We start from the raw sequence: 26,973 nt of genomic DNA, 5'->3' as shown, positions 1-26,973 counted from the left end.
CACGTTTCCGAAACAAACCAAGTTTATTGTTTTCGTGTTTTATTATGTGTTCGGGATACACCCCGAACACCTCTTATTTTTGTTAGATTTTTGAGTCTCTTTTTGTAATAATATTGAAAGATAAACATGGAAGTATGACGTTGTTTTCATAATTTCAAAGGTATTGGCTAAGTACTGGAAAAACAGGAGGAAGTATAAGGGGAAATATTAACGGTAAGAAAAGGATAAAAATTACATTTGCAGTCTCATTTAATTTACGCATTGAGGCATGTTAAGGTTTTTGGTCAGCTTTGTACCACCACATATCAATTTATCTGCATAGATCCATGTATACAGACTAACCCTAACTGAAAGCTTTGCAGTTACACTGAAGTACAGCTCACTGGAGGAGTGTGGCTCTCCATTTCGATTACCAAATAATACTGTTTATGTTAGTTGGTATCTGAACATTTTATCCAGAACTCTATAGTTACACGATGCTGGGGATTTATTAACGCTAAGTCGTCATGTCGGTTCATCAAAGGATACTAGGATTGACGTCATTGGTTGTTGTTCTCGCCAGTCTAAATATTGGTAAGTATACTTATCAAATCCCATAAACATTTTGCAAAAACGTCAATTGCGGAAACTTTATATTTTGAATGAATCTACAGTTTGAGGGTAATTTAAAAACTAAGTATTGATGTATGGAGGGATATTGAGGGATGGTAGTAATGGAGTACGTGTTGTATTTGTTTGCAGAACAATCAGCTTTTTCCAATTACAGCACTGATGACGTCAGTGCAACTAATAATATTGGGAAAGAATCGTTAGAAATAAGTAAACGAATAATACCACGTAGAAAGAAAATTATTCGTAATACCACGTAAAAAAGAAAATTATTGGTAATAATTAAAATATCATAAATCCATTTGAATGTCACCAGGTGTTGCTCTTGAACTGAACGGCAGTCTTACCAGCCAAAGCACTACAAGGGGTATTCATGTGTCTGGTAGAGCTGTAGATGGGGATCCTGCCACATTAGCCGTCTCATGTAAGTTTGTTCAGTATTCTAAATTAGGCTGCTGGGAACTATGGTGAGCAGCATAGGGATATTACAGTATCGTCTGGAAAGTAAGTCTATCATCAATCTATACCACAGACATGAAAGTTTCATCAACTGAGGTTATCCCAGTTAACTGCGGGAACAAAATTATCCTCAGAGGATCATGGCACTAGCACTTTAATAAAATTACGAAAGCTAAACTCACAAATAAATCACCGAAGTTATTCTTTGTCTTTGAAAGCGTATACATGTAGTTTGAAGTCATGAGCCAGAATTTCATTATATTGGTGTTACTTTCCTGGTATTATTTTGAGAACTTATTATTCTCACCCAATTAAGAAATTAGTAGTGAGCTCGAAAAAGTATAGAATTCAACGATGCAAGACCTCGACGTTTTCTTATTATACGTTTATAGTTAAAGTGTGTGTTTGCTGATCGATATTCTCAGGGAAATGCTTTTTGCAGACGATGCTGCACTAGCATCCCACACAGAGACAGGGCTCCAGCAGTTGGTGGACAGGCTTTCCTACGCATGCAATGAGTTTGCCCTCACCATCAGCATCAAGAAGACCCATGCCATGGCCCAAGATGTCGAAAACCCACCCTCCATCTGTATTGGCAACACGACTCTTGACTGTGTGGACTCCTTCACGTACCTCGGGTCAACAGTCTCCAGCAATCTGTCACACTTGAGCACCCGTCTTGCCAGAGCCGCCGCAGTGATGGCCAGGCTGGCAAATAGAGTGTGGCTAAATAAGAACCTAGCCGTGCGCACAAAACTCCAGGTCTACCAAGCATGCGTCACCAGCACTCTGCTATACGGCAGTGAGGCCTGGACCACCTACGTCAGTCAAGAAAAACGGCTGAACAGCTTCCACCTGCGCTGCCTACGCCGCATCTTATGCATTACATGGCAGGAGAAAGTTCCAAACACTGAAGTCCTAGAACGTGCCCACTCCACCAGCATGTTCGCCATGTTGAGCCAGCGCCGCCTCAGATGGCTCGGTCACGTCCACAGGATGGACGCCAGTCGGCTGCCAAGAGCAATCCTTTATGGCGCACTTTCATCAGGCTCCAGGCCAATTGGTCGCCCGTACCTACGACTCAAGGACGTATGTAGACGCGACATGAGGCAGGCAGGCATAGACCCCAACAGCTGGGAGGAAGCTGCTCAAGAACGCAGCGCCTGGAGGCAGACAGTTGCCACAGGGGTCCACCACGCTGAAGAGAGGCGCACTTCCTTGCTGCAGGAGAAGAGGCAGAGGAGGAAATTGCGAGTAGCAGCCCCCACCCCTGTGTCAGCCCCCTCCCCGTCTGCAACAACTGTGGCAGAGACTACCATGCAAGAATCGGTCTTCTCGGCCACAGCCGCAGCTGCAAGAGAGAGGACAACCCCCCGGGCGCAGTCCATCGTCAGTATTGACGGACGGATGCCTACTACTACTATTCTCACACACAAAAATTACATTAAAATTGATGATGGCACAGCATGTTTGTATAAGAGAGGAATAAAGACTGTCGTGATTGTCTTGTTGTTTTCAGCATTAATTCCTTTTATGTCAATCAAAAATATTCAAAGCACATCGTAAGCAATATGTATGTGTGTTGGCATTGGACCATGCAGGCGTTAGTAAGTTGATTGTATGGAATAACTAGGCCAGTCACAGGTTAGCTTATGGTTATTTTTCCTGCCTGTCACCTCATTGGACCCCTGTTGAGTGTTCAGTCCCTACCTGTCTGCGTGTGTTTTCCCTCTTCTATTCAGGGTAACCCAACCCCCACCCACCCCACAATGTTATTGTGATGTTTCCATGATGATTTGCTTACTATAGATTCAGATTCAGACCATTCAAACAAAACTACCGTAGGGCCTAAAATAACTTGCAATATGACCATTAACCATCAAGTCTATACTCTCTTGCAGACTGGACAGCAAACCCGTGGTGGAAAGTGGATCTTGGAGAAACCTACTGCCTCAAGACGGTTACTCTGACAAACAGGGATGATGATTATGGTGAGTGATCTAAGGCTAACTCACAAGCATAACCAATGATATAATTATATTCACACGTTGGTCACCGTGGTCGAGTGGTTAGACTACATCGACATTCGATTTGCGTTATAAAATCGTGGGTTCGATTCCTACCAAACGTATTAACCACTGATCTCACAAGGACGAGTAGAATAAGTAGAGTCGTCTAGTAGCTGAATCACAAATTCTTGAATTATGCAATTCATAATCATAGACGTTAAACCAATGTTTGTATGGGATCTAAGATTGGCTGTTGGCAGCTTGGCGGTTTTGTTTGTATAGGGGTTATATTACTATTTTATCTACTCTTGGCTGGGAGTCTTTAAGTGCCAAGAGAAATTTTCACTTAAACATTTTAGTATATAAAAGTCTTTATTCTACACTGCCTCCTCAACTTTGTAATGTTTTTAATTATGCCGCCACTGCCCACTCATACAGCACCAGATCTGGCTAACAAGGTAATGTAGTTCCCCCACTACTTAAAACCAGCTCAGGTAAACGAAAATGTTCTGCTCATGGGGTCAACTCATTCAAACTCCCCCTTACACTGAAAATACCTTGCCATGAACTGTAGCAAGTATTAAAGTTCAATACAAAAATTTGATTTTTTAATATATGGGGCTTGTGGTGTTTTTCTTGGCTGGACCCGAATTTTAATCATTGTCCATATTGTATATTTTGCTTGTTGTAAAGTTTTTGTGCTGTTGAGTGTTGTGGTATAATTATCCATTGTCTTTATTTAAATTTGGCTGTTTTTCTATTTTAACATTATTATTATTTTTTTACATATTTTTTATATTAATACAATTTAAAAATTTTAATGTGTTATGTAGTTGCTGAGCACCTCTGAAAAACAGTGTTTCACTGAGAGGTTTCCCCAGGGTAAATAAGAAATAAATAAATAAATAAATAAATAAATAAATAAAATAAAGTATCGCGGTGAGATTCCGGTTCATAAAATTGACCGTACATGGGTCAGGAACCAGGGACCCGGGTCAATCTGACGTAATGGAGTGATTTCCTCAGCATTGCATTTTTCCTTGACTTGTTGCTTTTTATTTAAACAGCAGATATCAGAAATAATGAGGATGCTGTACTACGAGCTGGTTTGAGTTCAGAACATCTCCAGAACGCAATGATTGGATCTCCAGTAACCTTGCCGGAAGATGCACGGGGAGTGGTCGTTGAATTCACTGTAGACCCGATCGCCATAGCTCGCTACGTGAGTTTTGATATTCCAACCGATGAGGGCGCAATATCAAACTTAGCGATTGCCGAGGTCATGGTTGAAGAAATCACTGAAAGTGGAAGTGGAGATACCTTTTTAGCTGGTGAGTATGCAACAATGTGAATGAGAACCTTCTTGGTTTTCTGTAAATCTTCTTGATAAGATAAATCATAAAGTCAAATGTCACATTCGTTCAGAAAATAAGTCATTTATTTTAGCGGGATTCTCACGTTATCTGGAAAAGTGGTCACCTAGTTATGGCCTGGAGTGAAGCTGAAAGGGGGTTACCCCCAATACACAGTCCTTGATTAAGGAAGCAAGTTCGGGTTAGACTGGCAAGAAACTGGAGTAGCTATCGAGTTGACCATATCGACCATGATCACGTGCATGGTTCGAGATTATAGTAAATCTCCCTATGCTTTATGGTTTCTGGTTAGTCTAGTCGGTGTCGTCAAGTCTAGTCGCTCGCCCGAACTTGCTTATAAAAGGAACACGTTGCCTTGAGCACAATTTTGACTCCACAAAATGGCCGACCGTGTTAGTTCTCAAAGTAAAAGGAAAACCACGCAATTTCGAGACATGTGTGGATCGTTATATTCTACTTTTAAAACATCTTTCTAATCTTATGTATTTTATAACAAACGGTCACAAACGCTTTTCAAAGACCAACTCGTCCGATCCAAGGCAACGTTCCCTTTAAAAAGGATGCCTGTATCTAGTAGGGCTCCAATTTGGGGGTAAGCAACAGACGACCGCAGGGGTTGTATAGCTCAAAATGTTTACTAGACCAGTATTTCACTTTACGAAACCGAAATCAAAAGGCGTTGAATTAGGACAAGACCATGACACACTGATGGGGTGTCGTGGCCGAGCGGTTAAGAGCAATGAACTCAAGCTCAGGGCCAAATTTCATAGCGCTGCTTAGCGGCCGATTTTGTGCTTACTGTGCAAATTTCTATTTCATAGCGCTGCTAACAGTAAGCGCACGAAAAGGCATGTTAACCTTCCGGTGCTTACCGCACAGAAATAAATGACGTCACAATGCAAATCCACGGTAAACACGCAACATGGCCGCCCAATTTTTCTGCTAACCTGTAAAATACGCTAAGTCTTAAGCAAACTGTTCTGCTACAGTAAGCAAGCAAATTTGCTTATAGTTAAGCAGCGCTATGAAATTGGGCCCTGGTGATTCTGTTCAGCAGAGTGTGGGTTCGAATCCCGGTCGTGACACGTGTGTCCCTGAGCAAGACACTTAACTACATGCTTCTCTCCACCCAGGGGTACATGGGTACCTTAGAGGGCAGAGATGGTTCTTATGATTTATTTAGCCGAGCGCATATTTGTTGCATATAGGCTTTATACTCCCCAGGGAGCTGACACAGATGGTTTATTTAAGGAGTGAATTAAAGCCCAGTGACCAGGGGCAATAATGTGGAGCGCTTTGGGACGCCCCTCGTTCGTAAAAAGCACTATATAAAAACTAACATGTAGATCTCAATTGTCTTATTGAAAGCGTACTTTGATACTCAAGAGAATTGAAAGATATTATCAGATTTTGTTTACAAAGATTACAGAGGTAGCCCATTATTATTGAACTGAAAAGCACAAAACCACCGGGCTTGTCCGGTCAGGAGTTTACTGGCCCGACGCTAAAATCACTGGCCTCCTCATCAGGCCTGCGGTCCAGTGTTAACTTTGACTCCTGTGTAGGCAAGTACAGTAGTTGCTGTAATCGCAATGCTCCTCCCGACGGCGGAGAAGGGTTACGTAACCCTCCTCCCTCCTCCCGATCCACTGGACTCGAGCCTTGCTCGAACAGAACCTTCCCAATTTTTTATAAAGCAATTATGCCTCGCTCAGAAAGGCACACGTGTCTGGACCGGGATTCGAGCCCACACTCTGCTGCTGACGACACCTAGATGTAGGTAATGGGATGTGCCTTCTAGTAGAGACGAAGGATTTGGCACACAACAGGCAGTGGTCATAAGAAAACAAATGTTCTGCTCTATAGGGCCATCACAGATTTGTCCTATGACAAAATAAAGGTACAATAAACAACTTACTGCAGCCTTTTGAAAATTGGTTGTCATTCTACCTACATTTCTAGCTACCAAAATCAGAGAGTGGTGGATTCGCGGGTGACCTACAAAACGTATCTGATGACCTAGAAGGACACATTTCGAAAGAAGGAGTACGGCGCACCCCTACCGCCAGCTATTGTACTCTGACTGCGTGCCAATCTATGCTTGTACCACCAAGCAAGGACAATACTTCCACATTACAATGTTGCCTTGCTGCCCCAAAGCATGAAGAACCTTCCCCCTTATTCTCGATTGGACGAAATAATGACATTGAATCGTTTATCATTCCTAAAGTATGACCCGTGTGCTTCTTTTTGCATTTTTTTTTCTTTTGATTGCAGCTCTTCCTTTGTTCGGTAATCCAAGTCGTCAAAGTTCAAATATTGATCAAATGAGACCTGCCTCGGAAGCTCTGGATGGAGATTGGTCAGGTTTGACCTTCAGCCGTACAGGTATAAAACAGTTCCTATTCAACGTGTCTGTATAATGCACGGTTAAAGTTCTCAGATCAGGTTGTTCGCTCATTACTCGGTCTTTGAACAGGAATCCAATCATGGTTTCTGACTGTGATCTTCGGTCGAAACATTCCGGATCGGAGACATTTTGACATAGAATCCGGATTAAGACTGACACAAACACAGATCTATTCTGAACCAGGATGTTTTGGAATTTGTTTGACAGTTTGGTTTAGGCCGTGTAAAAAAGAAACATGTTTAGCGTCCGGGTTTCTAAAAAAAAAAAGGGAGGAGGAGGTTTTTTTAATTTTTTTATTTTCAAAATGACTACCATTCTTTTTAAAATTTAAAAAAACATTGTTTTTTTTACTGTTCAAACTTACAATAAAAAATTAAACATGCTGGACAAGACATTGAACAAAACAAAACATACTTTAAAAAAAAGGAAGGAAGAGGACCATTATTTTTAATGACTGCCCGACACATTTTTTAAGTAAAGTATTTTCTTGATGAGACCGTTAAAATATATCCCTTTTTTCCATGAAAAAAAAATCATAAAAAATGGAAAAAAGAAGGGGACGCTAAACATGTTTCTCTTTTTACCTGGCCTTATATATGAAGTTTTTGAAAGTCGAATAGACACGTGATCACCAGTGACCTGAGATGGGTATAGAGACACACAGCTACACAGTAAAGACATGGGAAGACTCGTACCGATGGACCATAGGAAACTGTTATTGAAAATATTGGCAGCAAAATAAATAAACCACACTTTCCGTGCACAAACTCATGACATCCTCGTGAACGTTCTCGTAGAATTTCCTAGTTTGTGGAATTGTGTTTACCCATTACTGGCATTATTCAGCCACCGGTAAGGTCTCATGGTACAAACTCCAGAATGTTCTTCAGTGATTTCGAAAAAAAACACCTCGATTGAACAAACAAATGCAACAATAATCATGTATTTTTAACGCACGTTGATATGCAGTACGCCATGTTTGTTGGTGTGTAACGCCCATCCCAGGTCACGTGACGTTGGTAGCGCCATTGGTCTATTGCAATTTTTCTCTAGGTTACAAAACTAGCAATGATGGGAACATTGTGACCAATGACCATTATACAAGAAAAACAAATTCCTCGTTCACTCTTTCCAGGTGCCTTTTACGGTCTGTAAATTGATTAAGTTTGGTAATAATTCGAGTGTGTACAAACGCTGCCCCAGAAAATGATACTTTATTAAAAGGTATTTATTGAATGAAATATTATCAAAGGACTTAACAAGTAAAATGTGTTTACTGAAAAAATATAAACTTTACAAGTAATCACATCAAATTGCAAATCTCAAGTCGTAACCAAGTCACACTGCATAATGTAAATAGACCTCGTTTCAGTGTTATTTGGGGCAACTTTCCAAACACTTCCAACCCCTCTGTGAAAAACCCTTCTTGCTCCCTGGCTTCAATCGAATTTCACCAGAATATGTTCAGTTTAGATACAGCAGTATCTCGGTTGTTGAGTAATCTGACGTGAATTGCTTACAACTGTCCGATTGTTTTTCTTCTAGTTTATGAACTGAACCCTTGGTGGAAGGTGGATCTTGTGGCGGAATATTGTCTCGGCAAAATCAGAGTTATGAACAGAAAACACGAACGTGGTAATATTCGACACCTGTATAGACGATGTGACCTATGTTTACATTCAAACCGCCCTCTGTTGACAAAACACTGTATACGTCATGTTTCGCTGGGCAAAAAGACGCGTAGTCATGGTAAGATTGCGTACACTTTCTAGCTGGCTGCCAAAACACAATATGGTTTTGTCCGGCGGTATGCGCGCGAATCATGTTATGGTTTTCGAGTGACGTCAGAGGTCACATCGTCTTTAATGTCTTCATATTGCATAATGTAAATTCATGGTGACTCTATAATGTAAAATTCAAATTTGTTGATGGTTGCAAATTGTTATGTTTTAAACGAAATCTGTGAACTAAGTTTGAAAGTGTTGCAGCTTCGTGATAACTTTAGGATTACATTAGGCCTGGGTGACTTGTGAAATTAACTACTCGAACAGTCGCACCTCAAATAGTTGCGACTAAATCTTAAGATGCATTGTGGCAACGTGTGCCGCAAGCGCAATTTAGTAAACTTCAATAAGCTGAATAGATTGAAGGATTGTGTCCCTGATGTCTGATTGTGTTTTGTAAGTAAATTGTGTTGTCGTGAATAGTCGTGAGTGACACACTTGGTTCGCAAAACAGGTAGTTGCGACTATTTTTGAAGTACTCGCGACTATTTTGTAGTAGACACTAGTCGCACCAGTCGCCCAGGCCTAGTCCACATGAATCGTAATGTGTGTACAGCAAGTAGTCGTAACGTTGATAACTAACAACACAATCCGCTGTAGTGAAGTTTAATACGCACAGTACAGGGCCAAATTTCATAGCGCTGCTTAGCGGCCGATTTTGTGCTTACTGTGCAATTTCTATTTCATAGCGCTGCTAACCGTAAGCACAAAAAGCATGCTAACATTCCGGTGCTTACGGCACGAAAATAAATGACGTCACAATGCAAATCCACGGTAAACACGCAATATGGCCGCCCAATTTTATTGCTATCCTGTAAAATACGCTAAGGCTTAACCAATTTTTTCTGCTACAGTAAGCACGCAAATTTGCTTACCGTTAACCAGCGCTATAAAATTGGGCCCTGAAGTTTAATACGCACAGCTAGGTTGTATTTAATAAGTAGGAGTAGGGAAGTCTCCTGAATTCTGAAAAATTGTCACCTTGATAGTATGTAGTGTTCACATGATCACACTTGTAGTATGCAATTGAGTTGACCTCGTGTAAGGTTACACAGACAGGAGTGGAAAACCGGAGAAGAGAGAATAAAGCACAATGTTAATGCAAAGATTGAATTCGTCCAAATAGGTTTAATCCGTTAGTCATAGTAAGACTCTATATATTGCGAGACAAGTTCTCAAAAGAACATAATTTACACAGCAAGAATACTGTACACACGTGTTACCGTGAACCAATTGATACCTCACCATGCAATGCCTCAAATCCCATATCAATGTTATTGTTTCGGGTGTTTTTTTTCACAGAACGTGTTGAGTTGCGATTAGTGGGAGCTGTTGTAAGAGCTGGTCTGAGTGACGTTGTCATTGATAACCCAGCGTGTGGTAGTCCAGTAACCGAACCACAAGCCAGATCAGATGCCTGGATTGATTTCATGTGTGATCCACCTAGATTCTCGCGGTATGTCAGTGTCGACATTCCCCGTACCGAATCCCTTACATTGGCTGAGGTACAAGTATGGCACTCCGAAGTATCCGCGTGTAAGTACAAACTATTGATTAAAAAATAATTAAGCACAACTGAGTGGGTGACGCACATTCACCAAAGAGCACACGTGACCTAAGGCTTTATATTACGTCCCATCCGAAAGATAATTGTGGTTAAAATTAGTCTTGACAACGCCGGAATTTGAATTCTGTAAACTAGACCGCTCGTCAAAGACAAACCTTCAAACCTGTTGTTGCACTGTACAGACAAATCCTGCAGCAACTTTATACATGTTACTTTATATTTTAGTACTCGACTCTCTAACAGAACGAGCTGTGCCGTAAAAGAAAAGATACATTGTAAACAACTTGATCAAAATGGTCATAGAGCAAGGATCATACTATCGCAGTGACACACAAGGAATTTTCAATGTTCTATTCGAGTATCACATTAATATTTACAATTTAACTCAACTTAAAATACAATCAAATATATGGTAGGCCTATTCATAGCGCTTAAAAGAATGTCACATAACATCGTTGTCCTTTCAACGATTCACAAACATTGTTTAATTGAATCGTATTCTGAAAATTTGTGTTTGAACCCTTCTTTAATTGTTTCTACAGGTATGGGAATAGATTTTACACTTGTGACTAACATTCCTCTGATTGGTCAGACCGGAGACAATGAAGCAGCCATTACATCGTACAAAGGATGCAGTGACTTGACGGCTAGTATTTCATTTGGCAGACAATTGACAACAGGAGGAACTAATACTGGACTTCCTGCAGGATCCAGTGAAGTAGATGATCCTAAACTGCGCCGAGCAGCAAGGTCTCTGACATTACCCCAGGCTGGTGGGATAGACAGGGTCGGTGTCTTCTACTCGGAGGTGTCTAAAAGTGGAAGGAGAACCACCAGGATACAGACTATACTGTTACCTAAGAACGGTAAGATTATAAGGCCTAAGACAGTAATAAAGTTAAGCTGTGAGTGAGAACATTGTGTATTTAACAGTGACCCATGATGCAACTTTGATGTCGTTCTTCTTTTCTGATTTCAGACGGCAATGTTGATATTCTTCCTGAGCAGCGAACACTGACAGTAAATGTAGGCGAGTCGGCCACACTAACAATGGTAACATATAACGGACAGACCAATGAAAACGTCAGATGGAAGCATCATGGAGATGCAATAGATGGATGGAACAATCAGCTCACGGTATCTATTCCAAGTGTTGTCCAATCAGATGAAGGGATATATAGCTGCTTCGTGGACGGCCAAGAAGATCAACAACGTCACGGCATAATGAGACTCGTAGTGCGAGGTTTGTTTGCCATCTAAACAAAAACATTTTACTAACTTAAATACTTTGTATGTATACTATAGATGTGGCTCATTTTGTTTGAAATCATACTATACGTTTTGTCATTTACATTTATTTCAGCTTGCCCATCAGGAATGTGGGGAATGATGTGCTTGGGTGCATGTCGTCGATGCTACAATGGAGGAATATGTGGTGATCGGACAGGAACCTGCATCTGTGCTCCGGGCTTCAGTGGAGATAACTGTGAAAAAGGTTTAAACACTAAGTCATTAGACCATGGAGGTAGAAATAGATTAGACTGTGTGGCAGGATAAGACATCTTTGCCGCAATTAAAAATGTTTTGCGAACTGTAAAAACATGTTACTTAGGTTTTTAATACCTAATTTAGAAGCCTAAAATACTAACAATGATGACTTGATCATCTTTCATATTTCAGTTCATGGTCGTCATGTGTTTGGTAAAGACGCTCAATACAGCTGTTCTGATAGTCATGATCCACACCACAACGCCTGCCAAGCTCATTTATTCTGTCTTCCTGATCCTTACGGATGCTCTTGTGCTGCCGGCTACATGGGACTGGACTGTATGCAAGGTAAGACGTAGTCTTGATTCCAATACATTCGCACCGAAAGGGATCAATTCAAACAACAGAATGCAAGGCTATAATTGGTTTGATTTCTAGCTTCGGTTACAAGCGCGCCCTCTGTCAGGACACCGCGATACGAGTATGATACAGTAACGTCTTGGACCAAGACTAGGTGAGAGAATGCTTCTTGGTATAACAAAGGCATAGACTGGCCTGAGCAATTGCGTATAAGCGTGATAAGCAATGTTTTGTATTTCTTACATTTTTATGAGGAAGAGCCGACATATCCTTAGAGAAAAATATAAAACTGTTAATATTATTTCAGAATGCCCGGATGGTAGGTATGGTGCTGATTGTAAACAAACATGCCACTGTGCAGAAGGAGGAACGTGTCTTAAAGATACTGGAGAATGCATGGAGGGTTCGGGTGAGTTAATCGTAACCGTTAGACCATATTATACATTCGAGTATTACATACAACGATATAAATGTTTGAAAGTGTACCTACAAGATGACATCAAGTGACACTTGATGACATCATCAAGATGTCCCTCAAACTTATATTTTGTAAAAACATCTCGGCGTAACAAACTTTTTGACTCCCATAAATGGCCGACCGTGTTTGTCGACGAGGTAAAACGAAAACCACGCAATTTCGAGGCATATTTGTGTAGACCATTGTATTCTACTTTTACAACATCTTTCTAACCATACCGATTTTATAATAAACGGTTATAACAAGACCAACTCGACCAAGCCAAGGCAACGTGTTCCTTTAAGTCGTAGGCCTTTAATTGTGTACTAGAATTGGTAGTTCACGTAAAAGAACCAAGAACACTTATTCTGGAAGAGTAGTGTTGACCCCAGTGTTTATGGTTCTCATAGCAAGCACCCTTGTCTCTACAAGCTCCCTCGGGCTTGTGAGCAACAGTGATTACGTTCCTGATAGGCGTCTTTAGTGACAATAGTATTCACTCATTAAATAATCAAACAAACTTCAATATTTAAAGCCAGTGGTCACTATTGGTAATTACCCGAAAAAAACATTATCATAAAACCTCTCTTGATTACGAGTAATGGGGAGAGGTTGATAGTATAGAACATTGTGAGAAACAGCTCCCTCTGAAGTGACGTGGTTTTTGAGAAAGAAGTATTTTTCAACGAATTTGATTTTGAGACCTCAGACTTAGAATTTAAGGTCTCGAAATCAAGCATCTGAAAGCACACAACTTCGTGTGACCATGGTGCGACAAGTGTTTTTTTTTTCTTTCATTAATATCTCGCAACTTTGTCGACCGATCAAAGGTTTGTTATTTTATGCATATGTTGAGATACACCAACCGTGAAGACTAGTCTTTGACAACTACCAAAAGTTTTTAGTGTCTTTATAATCTATATTTATTTTACACCGATGTCTGTCTTTATAATCATTAAAAAACATAAAAAACACTAGTCTAAATCTTTGGTTATCACGTTTGACTTGATTGATAATTCTGATTAAACCATAGTTCCTGGTCCAGTCGAGAATCTTCGGTCGACGGATCAAACTGAGATGTCAGTGACCTTGGAATGGGATCCACCGATGAACCCAAATGGGCAAATCATGAACTACATCGTATGTATCGTGTTAACAGTATTTTAAACTTCACATATTAAAGAATCATCTTGGGCTAAATTGTCTTACAAAAACTCGCCAATAAAGCTCACCACATTAACTCTGAAATATTAACAAAATATGCTACCAGGGGTCGATTTCACAAAGAGTTAGGACTAGTCTTAACTTAGGACTAGTCCTAGGAGATATACAAATTGTATGGACAGTCCTAAGTTAGGACGAGTAACTGGTCCTAACTCAAGATAAGACTAGTCCTAACTCTTTGTGAAATCCACCCCAGGGCTACCATTACGGGAACTCTCCATTAAAGAAAGGGGCCAAAAAAGGCAAATCCTTTCCATCTGGCAACTTACACCTGGTATCTCTATGTAATTCCTTTTCCCATCAGTGGACTTATTTGATCACGTACTGCCAAATTCCCCTAAGCAAATTAACTGTCATTCAAAAGGTTTCATTCAAAAGGTTGTCATTCAAAAGGTAATGTAACACTCGCTCACTAAAAATGATGTATATACTTTCTGAGTTTTTGAAATGTCTTTAATGTAGCTTAAATTTCCGTAATGAACTAATGGGAAACTTTACACTATCTGCCATTCACCAAGAGAGGGCGCTCTTCACCAGGTAATGTCAACAACTTAGGAATAGGAGAAGCATGAGTGACGGTCACTGACAGCAAATACCTTGTGTTTTGCGTGTTTTTGATTTTGTATTTTAGATTTAGCCAAACTGTATTTTTGTTTTTCATAACACAATGCCAGCATAAACCAAACTGTTCTGGAACAGGACGTACTGGACACGAGTTCCCCTATGAAAGCAAGCGGTGTGCATGAGGTTTTGGGAGTGTTTCTTCTGGGGTAATTAGCAAAAATTCCAAAATGGTGACCTACCCAAAAATGAGAAGAAATCTGAAGTTTAGTTGTATGACAATGTATCTGATTTAATTTTCAAGAGGCTGAGAGACTTCTAAATATTTTTTGAGTATTTTTGAATGTTTAGCATTTACCATTGTTTGCTATAGGAGTTGTGCACCCTTACCTGGTAGGTCTGCTGCCCTCTAGTGGCAGAGCTTTCAAAAAGTCTCCCATTGTGAGCACCAAGTTATGGGAATGTAAATGATGTCACATAGGGTTACTGTGTAACGTTCACTGTGAGGCATATACGAATCGATCCATTTTTATTTTTATTTTTCACATTAGAAACTTCTGTCAAATCTATCCTGGAGTATTCGTGTCAAAGTGATACACGCTTGCCGGGCAAATCGTGTATAAAGCTCAACATAATTGTGTAAACATTGTTTCGAAACACGTTTTTTAATTCTAATTATCGTTCTGTTTATTTTAAAATAAGAAATGTCACACTCGGTTCTAACGGATCGTATTTGAAAAAGAGACGGACACGACTTAAAATTCCTCTCGATTCCAAACACACTGACTATAGGTGGAGTACAGAGCTGTGGAGAAACGTCACCAGGCGGACTTTACTGCAGATACTGCGTACATGAATAAGGAACTAGGAAATGAGTTACAGGCTACAATAACCAATCTCGAACCAACAACTAGATACGAGTTGAAGATTTCAGCACAAAACCAAATATTCACCAGCGATGCAGCAGTACTTGAAGTGTTTACTAAGCCACTGGAAAGTAAGAAAAATACTCATTTAGTTTACGGGACTCGCTAACGAATAATTCAACCATCGTCCGAAAATAAACTTTCAATTATTATTACTTTGTACGATTCAAATTCCATTTATAGGCCTAAGCGTAGTATAAAAAACACAGGGTGTTGAACAAAGAAAAATAACTAAAGCGGGACTTGATCCAACGACCTCCGGATTAACGAGCCGGTGCTCTACCAACAGAACTATCCATGTTGGTGGTCTCCCTAATTGGTCAATGTAAAACGGAATGGGGTGCAAATCAGAAGCCATACAACCTTTACATACAGCTGCCATGTAACTAATGATCACACCCAAGTTTACGATACAACTTGGGAAGCGGCAGCCAGGGAATCACCCAAGGGATGCAGCTTTTCATTTCAAATACAAATAATAAACCACATGGCAAACTGACTGTTTTACTTTTTAATTTTTTCATTGTATGGAATTATTCTAGACCCTCCTTCACCCCCGGTACCAAGCTCAAATCCAAGCGACGCCACAGATACTACGGTCACTATCAATCTCAGCCGCGTACCTGATGACGTATATATCACGTAAGTATTATTCAACAATAATTTTAACATTCATAATACATTTTTTTTAAATGACACAACAAAAATAAGACGAAAGTTAGCAAAACCTATTAAGCATATTCTCTTTACTTTTTAGTAAATTTTATTCACAACTGTGGCTTTAGTCCTACATTGTGCACTTTGTTTCTTACCTTGAAGCCATTGTTTGTGTAAAGCGCCTTGGGCGCCCTTTCGGCGGATTCTGCGCTTTCTAATGTTTTTGTTATCATTCCAGAGCTTACAGCACATTTTTAAGAGAGCTATTAATACTACTCTACACTAAAAAAACTGTTGTTAACAATATTGACAATAATTCCAGTTTCAGTGGGGGACTGACTCATTTTGGGTCGGTATGACCCGTATTGAGTCAAAGTGACTAAGAAATGGATCAAACGGAGGCAGAACCCGAAGCAAAATCCCAGATTTATTTTAACTAATTCCTGGGTTGGGCTCACATGAAAACGGGTCAGGCCTCCTGGTCAACTCTGACCAGTGTAACATCATTGAACCAAATGGATACATTCTCTTCATTTTATTCTTCATGCTATAGATCCTACGTGATTCATGTAAAGAAGACTGAATCCAAGAGGAAGAGAGAAGCTCTAGACCCCATCCACTCTGAGGACTCTCACGACGACTACATTGCAGCTGAACTATCCAAAGAGATGGTTCAAGACTCTTTTGTAGTTGGAGATGATAAAATGTATGGAGGCTACCTCAATGTACCACTAGACAAAGGAGCAACGTACGACATTCGTGTTGGAGCGGTTAGCCGTAGCAATGGAACGGTAAACATTTACATATCATAACATATCAATACATTCCCACGATGTGATCGTGCAGTAAGTTTTCAAATCGTTGTCAATCCTGACTTTACTTGTTAAGCCCTGATCATTGACGTCACAACTATGTTTGGGAGCTCCGTCGGGCAATTTGTGACGTCAAGCTCGCTTCACATTTACATAATATGCACGAATATGCAGACCGTTTTTTTTTTTTTACCCAGGAACATTACATACAAGTTTACAAATTGTACTATTTATTTTTTATTTTTTTTATACAGTATGCTACAGTCACCTACTCACAACCAGTCGCTGTACAAGGTAAAGATACATGTGTACTAGTTTTATTATTATTTGAGTATTTAAGATATACGTGGTCTTCATTTATTTTATGATTATTCTGAAATGTTTGTTAGGGGATGATTGATCAAGTCCAGAAGACCCCCACTTCGGCACTAACTCTGGTTTGTCGATATACTTAGTCTTGTGATAAGAGACGTTCAAGTTTTGTTGACGTAGTTGCCGATATTACAAATTACTTGAGAAGAGATATTATCACACGATGCAAACTTGTAGACTTGCTCAGTCCTTCCAAGTGAGTCTCTCAAACAGTTTATGGAGCGCCCTCTACCGGTGAATAATACAAAAACAGGGTCGCCAACCAAGATAAGTATTCACTTAACTAAATTTACTTTTTTTTCAGCTCTCTCTTCAGCGCCAACTGCAAACCCATTGATTGCTCCAGTTATCATCTTAGGTCTTATAGTCTTAATTGTTGTTCCAATTTTAATCCTAAAATGGAGGAGAAAAGACCGCAACGATCTTCTGGCTGCCTCTAGTGGACCCAATGAAGGACTGGTAAGACGAAATAAGACATTATTTTAATTTTAAATAATTCATGTACAGAAAGTTTGTATTACACATTGGTATGTTCAAAGAAAATCGTCAACTGCAAAATTTTTGCTGTGTTGCTCATTCTTACCCTGCCTTGTTGTGGTGTAGTTGTATACCAGCTCAATTCCCCACCGTCAGCACTTCATTTGGAACTAACAGAACAAAACCCTCACATTACCAAAAACAAACTACACGACAACGAATAACAAGAAAAACGGTTAAGGTTATGCGTTTTAGACCAGTTAATTGAATGGCGTCAAAGGAAAACTATATCTTCGGTTGATGGAAAGTTTGATCGTTTCAATCCTACATAAATGTGAGTGTTAAACAAACGTGAAATTTTGCATTTTTTAAGATATCGCCGAAAAACCGGACTGAATTATGTCAACGCAGGAAAAATAATCCCTAATACACAATCTGAAGCATTTATGCAGTAGTGCGTCTCAGCTTCAAATGTTGGGAATAAAAACTGATACATTATTAGGCCTACATAACCACATTACTTCCAAGTAAAATGTTTCTGAAGATGATTTGTACTACCGAAAGCTGCAGTAGGCTTCTAACCAAAAGTTTAATGCCATAATTTTAAGAGTGATTACCCAAACGGACAGTTTCTCTTTAATGACTCGTATAGGATTTGAATCGCACTGTCACAACAAACCAATCATCAACCGCTGTACATTTAAATGACGACAAGGACATCTATGAGGACGTCGGTCTTCCACTCTGGGCAGGCGACTGGGAAATTCAATGGGATCATTTGATTGTTGAAGATACCATACTCGGGAAAGGAAACTTTGGAGAAGTACGTCTTGGTGGAATTAAGAAGAAAAGACAAGTCATAAAAGCAGCCATCAAAATCCTCAAAGGTCAGGAATAGTTCAGTTTGTCACTATAAAAACCGAATAAAGAATCAATCCATGTCAAACTACACCAATTAATTTTGTAATTTTTTTTATTACAAAATTTGGTCAATGATGTTTTTCTTGTTTCCTTTTCTTGCTTTGTAGGCCTATATGGCGCAATTTGTACTATTATTGTTACTTATGGTCACATCCTAATGCTTTAATGGGCTTTACATTTTGAACACATTTTGTTTTTATGATCTTCAGGTGGATCCCCAAAGAACGCTGCTGATGATTTCTTGAAAGAGTTTCAGACAATGACTTCAATCACAACTCATCCAAATGTTGTTGGCCTCTTGGGGGCGTCCTGTCATGATGGTAGGTTTTAAGCCATTTTATTTTTTTTCGTTTAAGCTAAACTTTGAATAGTTTTAAATGTGTATCATACACAATTTATACAATTTGAGTGTTGAACCAAAGGCCTAGTAGATCTTATAAGTAAAGTATTGTGTTAACCACCAACCTGTTCAAAGATGTGCTTTTTTATTTTTTTATTTGTAAAAAAAATTAAAAATTTTGTCTGTCATTTGCACCAAGGAATTTTGTACGTTGCATTGGAGTTTGTTCCAGGCGATAACCTTCGTAACTATCTGCGTAAAAATCGCCCAATTCAGCTAAAACGGGAGCAGTCTAAATACAAAGCTTCTCCTGTTACTATGGCACAATTGATGAAGTTTGGTGAAGACGTTGCTAAAGGAATGCAACATCTCTCGGTCGCAGGAGTAAGTGATTTTTGAAGTTGCCTCCAAATCCATTGGTAATTGCTCAAAATAATTATTAGCATAAAACCTCACTTGGTAACAAGTAAATGGGAGACGTTGATAATATAAAACTTTGTGAGAAACGGCTCCCTCTGAAGTAACGTAGTTTTCGAGAAAGAAGTAATTTTCTACGAATTTGATTTCGTGAACTCGGATTTAGAATTTGAGCTCACGAAATCAAGCGTATGAAAGCACACAACTTCGTGTGACAAGGGTGTTTTTTCTTTCATTATTATCTCGCAACTTCGACGACCAAATGAGCTCAAGTTTTCACAGGTTTGTTATTTAATTAATATGTTGAGATACACTGGTCTTTGACTATCAATAGTGTCTTTAAAATTGTAAAGTATAGGCCTAGTGTGCAGACCATTTTCGACTATGAAGAAAAAGCATTATTGTTCGTTGCAGATTATTCACCGTGATTTGGCTGCGAGAAACATACTTCTTGGGGAAGAGTTGGTCGCCAAGGTTTCTGATTTCGGACTTTCAAGAGGAGAGGACGTCTATGTTCAGGAATCTAAGGTAAATAGTTGAAGATGGAAAACTAACTGATCATTTTATTAGTCTCATTTTGTGTTGATTTTATGGTATTTTTTTGCTCTTCTTGGTCCACTGCAGGGACGAAGGCATGATATCTTAAATATTTATTGTAAATATTTATAGTTGTGAATTTGCATTTCTTTAACCATAAAGCTATAACATGCAATGATGCAATGTTCTTATCTGTGCCCATTTCAAATATGATCGTAATTCATAGTTGTGGGTTTGCTTTTCTTCAATCATAATTCACCGTGATTTGGCTGCGAGAAACATTCTTCTTGGGGGAGAGTTGGTCGCCAAGGTTTCTGATTTCGGACTTTCTAGAAGACAGGACGTTTGTGTTCAGGAATCTAAGGAATCTAAATATAAAAATTATTACCATTCATAATTGTGAATATTTATTTCATTACCCTTAAAACCACAACATGCCTTGATGCAATGTTCTTATGTGTGCCTATTTTAGACCCGGATTCCTGTTCGCTGGTTGGCCATTGAATCCCTGACGCATCGACGTTATGTCTCTAAAAGTGACGTGTAAGTTAACGCTCATGAATAATTCATTACGTTGAAGCAGACAAGGAATGCTGAGCTACATGAATACATTATAGTTGCTATAGAGTGTTATTTTGTTATTGGACACTGGACATTCACATTGGTTTGTACAGCGAACATCAATGCTGCTTTTTTCACTGTACAAACCTATATGAATGTCAAATGTCAAATATCGAAAAGCAGCATTTATATTCCTCTGCACAAACCTATGAGAATGTCTAATGTCTAAGCTTTACTGTGATATATAATGGAAATATGAGCATTATTTTATTAACTTTATGAAAGTTTACTAAATTTGATTACTGCAATTTTTGTTCATGCTAAAATATTCATTGCATGTACACATTTTTTTTGTATTTCTTATTTTTTATTTTTTTTTTAAATATAGATGGTCCTATGGAGTCCTACTCTGGGAGATTGTGACATTCGGTATGTACTGGTAGCGCACTATACTCACTAAAATAATGTTTGATAATAATCCAAATTAGGACCGAACCCATCTACCCAACATACCTCACAAAAAAAAACCTATTCATAACTTCATACTTGACCGGATCATAAAGATAATACCAACACTTATATATAACGCTGAACATGGCACTAGTAAGCAAGTTGATTGAAAAAAAACCAAAAAACATTTAAGTCACCTGGAAGTGGTATTTTTTCAAAATAAAGCTTTTGTCACTAAGATATTATGTGTTTTGATGAGTGGAATGTGAATAAACTAAACTGTTAACTTGGGTTTTAAAAATCTTCGTCGACCAATTTAATCAAATTTTCACAGGTTTGTTATTTTGTGCAAATGTTGATATACACCAAGTTAGAAGACTGATCTGCAATTACCAAATGTGTCCAGTGCCTTTAAAGCCATTATACACTTTCGGCACAGAAAAAAAAGTTCACAGATTTACAAATAACTTACAGGGTTTACAGAAGGTAATGGTGAAAGACTTCTCTTGAAATATTATTCCATAAAATGCTTTACTTTTCGAGAAAACGGTAAAACAATTATCAATTCTCGTTGTCGAGAATTACGGATTTATTTTAAACACGTGTGTCATGACACGGCGAAACGTGCGGAAACAAGGTTGGGTTTTCCCCGTTATTTTCTCCCTACCCCGATGACCGGTTGACCCTTAATTTTCACAGGTTTGTTATTTTGTGGGCCTTTGGATAATACTGTTTACTGAAAGTGTCCAATGGCTTTAAACCATGCAATGCGTTTGGTCTGCTGCAGTGGAATTTCAGAGAGAAAAAAAAAACGATTTATAAAATAACCACCTTATAAAATAGCATTTGTGTTGACCTCTTATTAGGTGGAACGCCCTACCCTGGTATCCAAACCAAAAACCTGGCTGATCATTTACTGGATGGATACCGGATGCCTCAACCTGAAAACTGCCCGGATGACATGTAAGAATAATAAATCAAATCCTACTAGAAATAAACATTTGGAAACAAATTAAAGGCAGTGGACACGAGAAATGGGGAGCTGTTAGTTATGAAACATTGTTAGAAACGGCCCCTCTGTAGTAACGTAGTTTCGAGAAAGAAGTATTTTCCACGAATTTGATTTCGAGACCTCAGATTTAGAACTTGAGGTCTCGAGATTTTAGAATTTTGAAAGCACACAACTTCGTGTGACAAGGGTGTTTTTTCTTTCATTATTTTCTCGCAACTTCGATGACCGATTGAGCTCAAATTTGCACAGGTTTGTTATTTTATGCATAATATTTTGATATACAGCAGGTGAGAAGACTAGTCTTTGACCATTACCAATAATGTCTAGTGTCTTTAAACATACCCTCAGAATTATAATTTTAGAGACTTTCTAGACAACCTGTTCCTATAATGGGTTACTTTTGAAACGCTTGGTGGCAGCAAACTTGTTCTCAGTTATGTGCGCATTCTCAGAACTATACGTATAGACAAGGAGGTGACCCCAGTATAATAGAAACTGAATCAATGCACCGAGCCTCATTAATAATTTGTAGGTCCTCAAAATTTTCTGTAAACGACAGATTTGAGGGCCAATATTTTCAGGGATTGTTAAAATATGGCCCATTAATGTATCCTGGGGTTACTGACTAACAATTTTGGGTGGTTTGGGTGAGCCAGGCCCCGACTAAAATGGTCCTAATTTGTTCACCAGCGGTATGATCCCTTTCCCAAGATGGCTGCTTCTGGGTTTCGAAGTAATCACCTTTGAGACGTGTTTTTTTTCTTTTTTGCGACGGCCGTAGCTTGGGGGACCCCGGACTACCCATAATTATAAAAAATATAAAAGAAAACTGAAGTTCAGATGTCACTGCATGTTTGTGTTTTTGTTGTGAATGAATGAGGGACTTTAAAATATTTTTTGTGTGTTTTTGAATATGTAACATTTAGCGTTGGTTGAATAAGATTTTTATTTAATACTGGGGTGCACCCATGGACATCTGGTAAGTCTGCTGCCACCTAGCATTCCATTAATTAATATTTATTTTCTGAGAGAGTATAAGCTGTAGGATAGTCTTACAGTTCAACATCCTTTAAGTCAACAAACTGCTTCATTGTGTGCAGTGTCGATTATGCTAAGCATTTCGTTTGTGATCAATCTGAAACAGTTATACAAATTGTTTCGGCGTTTTTGCTTATTGTTTATAGCATAGAAACAATATTTCATAACTGTTGTTTGTATTTGAATTCCTCAGTTATGCGTTGATGTTAAAGTGCTGGAGGAAAGACTCAAACAAGCGCCCAAGCTTCAGAGAGATCACTGAAGTGCTGAACAAAATAGGAAATGTTCCAGTTGATAAAGTAAGTCATCGTGTTTATTGTTTTTAAGGTAAATCCTTAAATTAAGTTAATATGTCACAAAAACATACAAAAAGAAGCTCTCGATAAGAACTCTGATGGTTCTGCGAGAAAAACATAAATGTACTATGACAATATTTAGGTGGAATGATAAATTAATATGTTTCTTACATCGTCTATTGTTTTGTTTGTAGGGAAGCACATAGTGCTAAAAGTTATAGTGATAGTCGTCATTCATATATCTGTTGCTTGCTGTCACAGATAATAATAATGTTGTGTTTAATGTTATTTGGTTTTTATAGGCACACGCGTTGTCAGCAGTCTACGAGAATTTCAGCGTCATCAAGCCAGAGTTCGATGACAATTAGATGTCTGGTGGTTTCCGGTAGTCAAGAGATACGATGTAAACAAGCATTAACGTTATGCCTCTCGTGGTTACTATATAGTGATTTTATGTAAACCCACACTAACATAGATGCCTGTTACTAGTTAGTTAGTTAGTTAGTTGATGTAAACCAACATTAGACGTGGGTGGTTGGGGCCTACACTCGTACGAATTTTAAGATAGTTTGATGTAAACCGACATTAACATAGATGCCTGTTACTAGTTAGTTAGTTGATGTAAACCAACATTAGACGTGGGTGGTTGGGGGCCTACACTCGTTTAAGATAGTTTGATGTAAACTGACATTAACTATAGATGCCTGTTACTAGTTAGTTAGTTAGTTGATGTAAACCAACATTAGACGTGGGTGGTTGGGGGCCTACACTCGTACGAATTTTAATATAGTTTGATGTAAACCGACATTAACTATAGATGCCTGTTACTAGTTAGTTAGTTAGTTGATGTAAACCAACATTAGACGTGAGTGGTTGGGGGCCTACACTCGTACGAATTTTAAGATAGTTTGATGTAAACCGACATTAACTATAGATGCCTGTTACTAGTTAGTTAGTTAGTTGATGTAAACCAACATTAGACGTGGGTGGTTGGGGGCCTACACTCGTACGAATTTTAAGATAGTTTGATGTAAACCGACATTAACTATAGATGCCTGTTACTAGTTAGTTAGTTAGTTGATGTAAACCAACATTAGACGCGGGTGGTTAGGGGCCTATACACTCATTTTAAGATATTTGCTGTAAACCGACATTAACTATAGATGCCTGGTGGTGACAAGTTATGTAAACCGACATTAAATATGAGATGCCTAACGGGTTACTAGTAAATGATTCGATAATGATAATAATAATAATTAACTAATCTTATATAGCGCATAACACACGCAATTAAACGTGTCCCTATATACGCACTCTCGAGCAAAACAAAACAGAATACAAAATACAAGATGTACTGGGAAACAAACAAAAATGGATGAATTAAATGTTAAATAAGTGCGTCTTTAAAGCAATCTTTAACTTAACAATGGAGTCAATGTTGTTGTTTTTTTTTGTTTTTTTTTTAAATGTTCCGGAGGATTGTTCAATAAAGTTCAGGCGGTGTGAGCGAAGCTGTGACTTGGTCATCATTGCTGGAATAACAAACAATTTGTTCTTGTTGAACGAAAATTTCTAGAAGATGTGTACAGTGTTAACAGCTCTATCAAATAGGGAGGCGCAAAATTATAAAAACATTCATAAGCCAACAACCATATTTTGAATGAAATGCGAGGATGTGAATGGGTATCCAGTGTATGTCTCTTAGAATAAGAGACGCCGATTCATATTTCCTAATGCGAGAAATAAGGCGAGCTGCAGAGCTCTGCACAACCGACATTAGATGCCTGGTGGTTTTAGTCAGTCATTTTATGTAAACCGACGTAAACTAGATGTTTGTTGGTTACAACTGTGATTATTTTGATGTAAACCGTTATTAACTAAATACTTGGTGGTTATTTTAATACAGGGGATTACTAATTGATTATTACCCTTTTTTATGCAGACATTCTTTAAACGTATTTTTTCACAGTAGCACCGTAATAGTTTGCAGTGACACCATTTTTGAGCAGATGACATTATTTTAAGGATTCCACAGAGTAAAATCAAATTTAAAATTATGTTGCAGTAATTTATGATACTATCTTTGTGTTAATTTGTTTTAAAGACATTGGACACTATTGGTAACTGGCTAAGACCAGTCTTCTCACTTGGTGTATATTAACATTTGCATAAAATAACAAACCTGAGAAAATTTGAGCTCAATAATGAAAGAAAAACACCCTTGTCACACAAAGTTGTGTCCTTTCAGATTCTAAATCTGAGGTCTCGAACATTCGTGGTAAAATAACTTCTTTCTCGTAAACTACGTTACTTCAGAGGGAGCCGTTTCTCACAATGTTTTAAACTATCAACCTCTCCCCATTACTCGTTACCAAGTAAGGTTTTATGCTAATAATTATTTTGAGTAATTACCAATAGTGTCCACTGCCTTTAAGATTATACAACTTCATGCATAGCCTATTTGATTTTGCATGATTAATAATATGCAGATATGTCTTTATACTAATTGCTATTATTGATATAAATATTTGCTTTGTTTAAGCTGATGATATTACTAAAAAGTTTAAATTATACTAACATTTCAAATTGGCTCTCCGTGACTTCAGAGGGAGCCGTTTCTCACAAATGTCTTATTGCTCTTTATCAAGTAAGTTTTTATGCTGACAATTATTTTGAGTAATACGGGATACGGTAAAAATCTATATTATTAGCATAACGACGTAATGAACGAGCAACGGGGAGCTGTAGACATTATGAGAAACGACTCCTTCTGAAATAACATAGTTTTGGAGGAGGTACATGTACTTTTTTACTAAATTATTCGAATCTGAGAAAGACTTCGGGCCTGAAGCCTCTCTCCTCGTGCATCTGAAAGCACACACATTTTTGCAACAAGTGTTTGTTTTCCTTAATTCATTATTTTCTTGCAACTGTGTGACGTCAGATGTTCAGGCACATCTGCTCAGATTGGTAGTTTGCGCCCTCTATACTATATTGGGTGCGTTCGTTTAGCTTCCCTGGGTCGACCCCGGTGTGTGGCGATTTTTTTTCTATAGGATGAACGTGTGCAGATAATTACCCACGTGCGCCCATAGACATGTTTGGTGATATTGTCACATTCTCACTTGGTGTATGTCAACACCAAAGATTATAGAGCGCCGCAAGGCGCAAGATGCGGAACTGAAGTTTAATCTATTGTTGGAACGTGAAATACGCATGGACGCCATTTCAGCAAGTGAATGTTTTGTTTCCCATTGATAGGAATGGTCATTGTCTGCACTGATCTGCACTGATCTATTGTTGTATCAAAAGAGTTACTTGCCGAAATGGCATCCAGTGGGATTTCACATTTCAGCCCGAGTTCCGCATCTTGCGCCTTGCGGCGCTCTATAATCTTTGGTCAACACAGAGCACAAAATAAGTGAGAATTTGAGTTGCAAGAAAAGAATGTTAGCATTTTCGTTCGTCTGCATATGAATGTAGGTGAAAGGTGATTATGGACACGGATCGACCTAGAGTTTGCCGTATTATGCTTGGGGTACAGAATATCCACGGAGGGGGGGGGGGGGGGGGGTGGGGGGTCAACAGAGAGGAACTCTCGCAAACCACGTACAAATAAAGAACTTTCTATAAGTATAGCCTCGTTTATAAAAATTATAACTCAATGTTCAGAGGGTCATTTAATCATGTCTGAAGATAACTTACTTAATTTGAAACTCACATTATCCTTGTCCCATTGTTAAATGACATAAAAGTCACTTCCTCGACGCTGAAAACCTTCTACAAGCAACAGCTTGGCCTTTTGAATTAAATCCTAAAATCACTAGTCAGTAACAACAAACAAGAAAGACTTTTA

General features: G+C 38.7%; 1 protein-coding gene across 2 annotated transcripts; it reads left to right on the top strand.

The window, feature by feature from the left end:
* The first annotated feature begins 380 nt into the window (after positions 1–380).
* LOC139946534 (tyrosine-protein kinase receptor Tie-1-like) lies at positions 381–26,532 on the top strand. 2 transcript variants are annotated; one of them, XM_071944229.1, is made up of 27 exons: positions 381–573; positions 926–1,033; positions 2,970–3,059; positions 4,148–4,408; positions 6,728–6,838; positions 8,406–8,495; positions 9,947–10,180; positions 10,754–11,077; positions 11,191–11,454; positions 11,575–11,706; positions 11,892–12,047; positions 12,367–12,468; positions 13,550–13,656; positions 15,094–15,298; positions 15,770–15,869; positions 16,438–16,675; positions 16,951–16,990; positions 17,373–17,527; positions 18,198–18,432; positions 18,676–18,786; positions 19,006–19,190; positions 19,638–19,751; positions 20,233–20,303; positions 20,710–20,750; positions 21,638–21,734; positions 23,015–23,120; positions 23,420–26,532. In XM_071944229.1, exons 1-27 carry the CDS (start codon positions 507–509, stop codon positions 23,483–23,485), a joined length of 3,810 nt encoding a protein of 1,269 aa, XP_071800330.1. In that variant the 5' UTR covers positions 381–506; the 3' UTR covers positions 23,486–26,532. The 2 variants fall into 2 exon arrangements, with proteins under 2 accessions (XP_071800330.1, XP_071800329.1); XM_071944228.1 differs by having other exon boundaries at positions 4,145–4,408.
* The last annotated feature ends 441 nt before the right edge of the window (positions 26,533–26,973 follow it).

Source organism: Asterias amurensis, chromosome 13 (assembly GCF_032118995.1).
Source record: "Asterias amurensis chromosome 13, ASM3211899v1".
NCBI classification, from domain to species: Eukaryota; Metazoa; Echinodermata; class Asteroidea; order Forcipulatida; family Asteriidae; genus Asterias; species Asterias amurensis.
The sequence above is the reverse complement of the archived record's forward strand: the minus strand, read 5'-3'. Positions and strand labels throughout refer to the sequence as shown.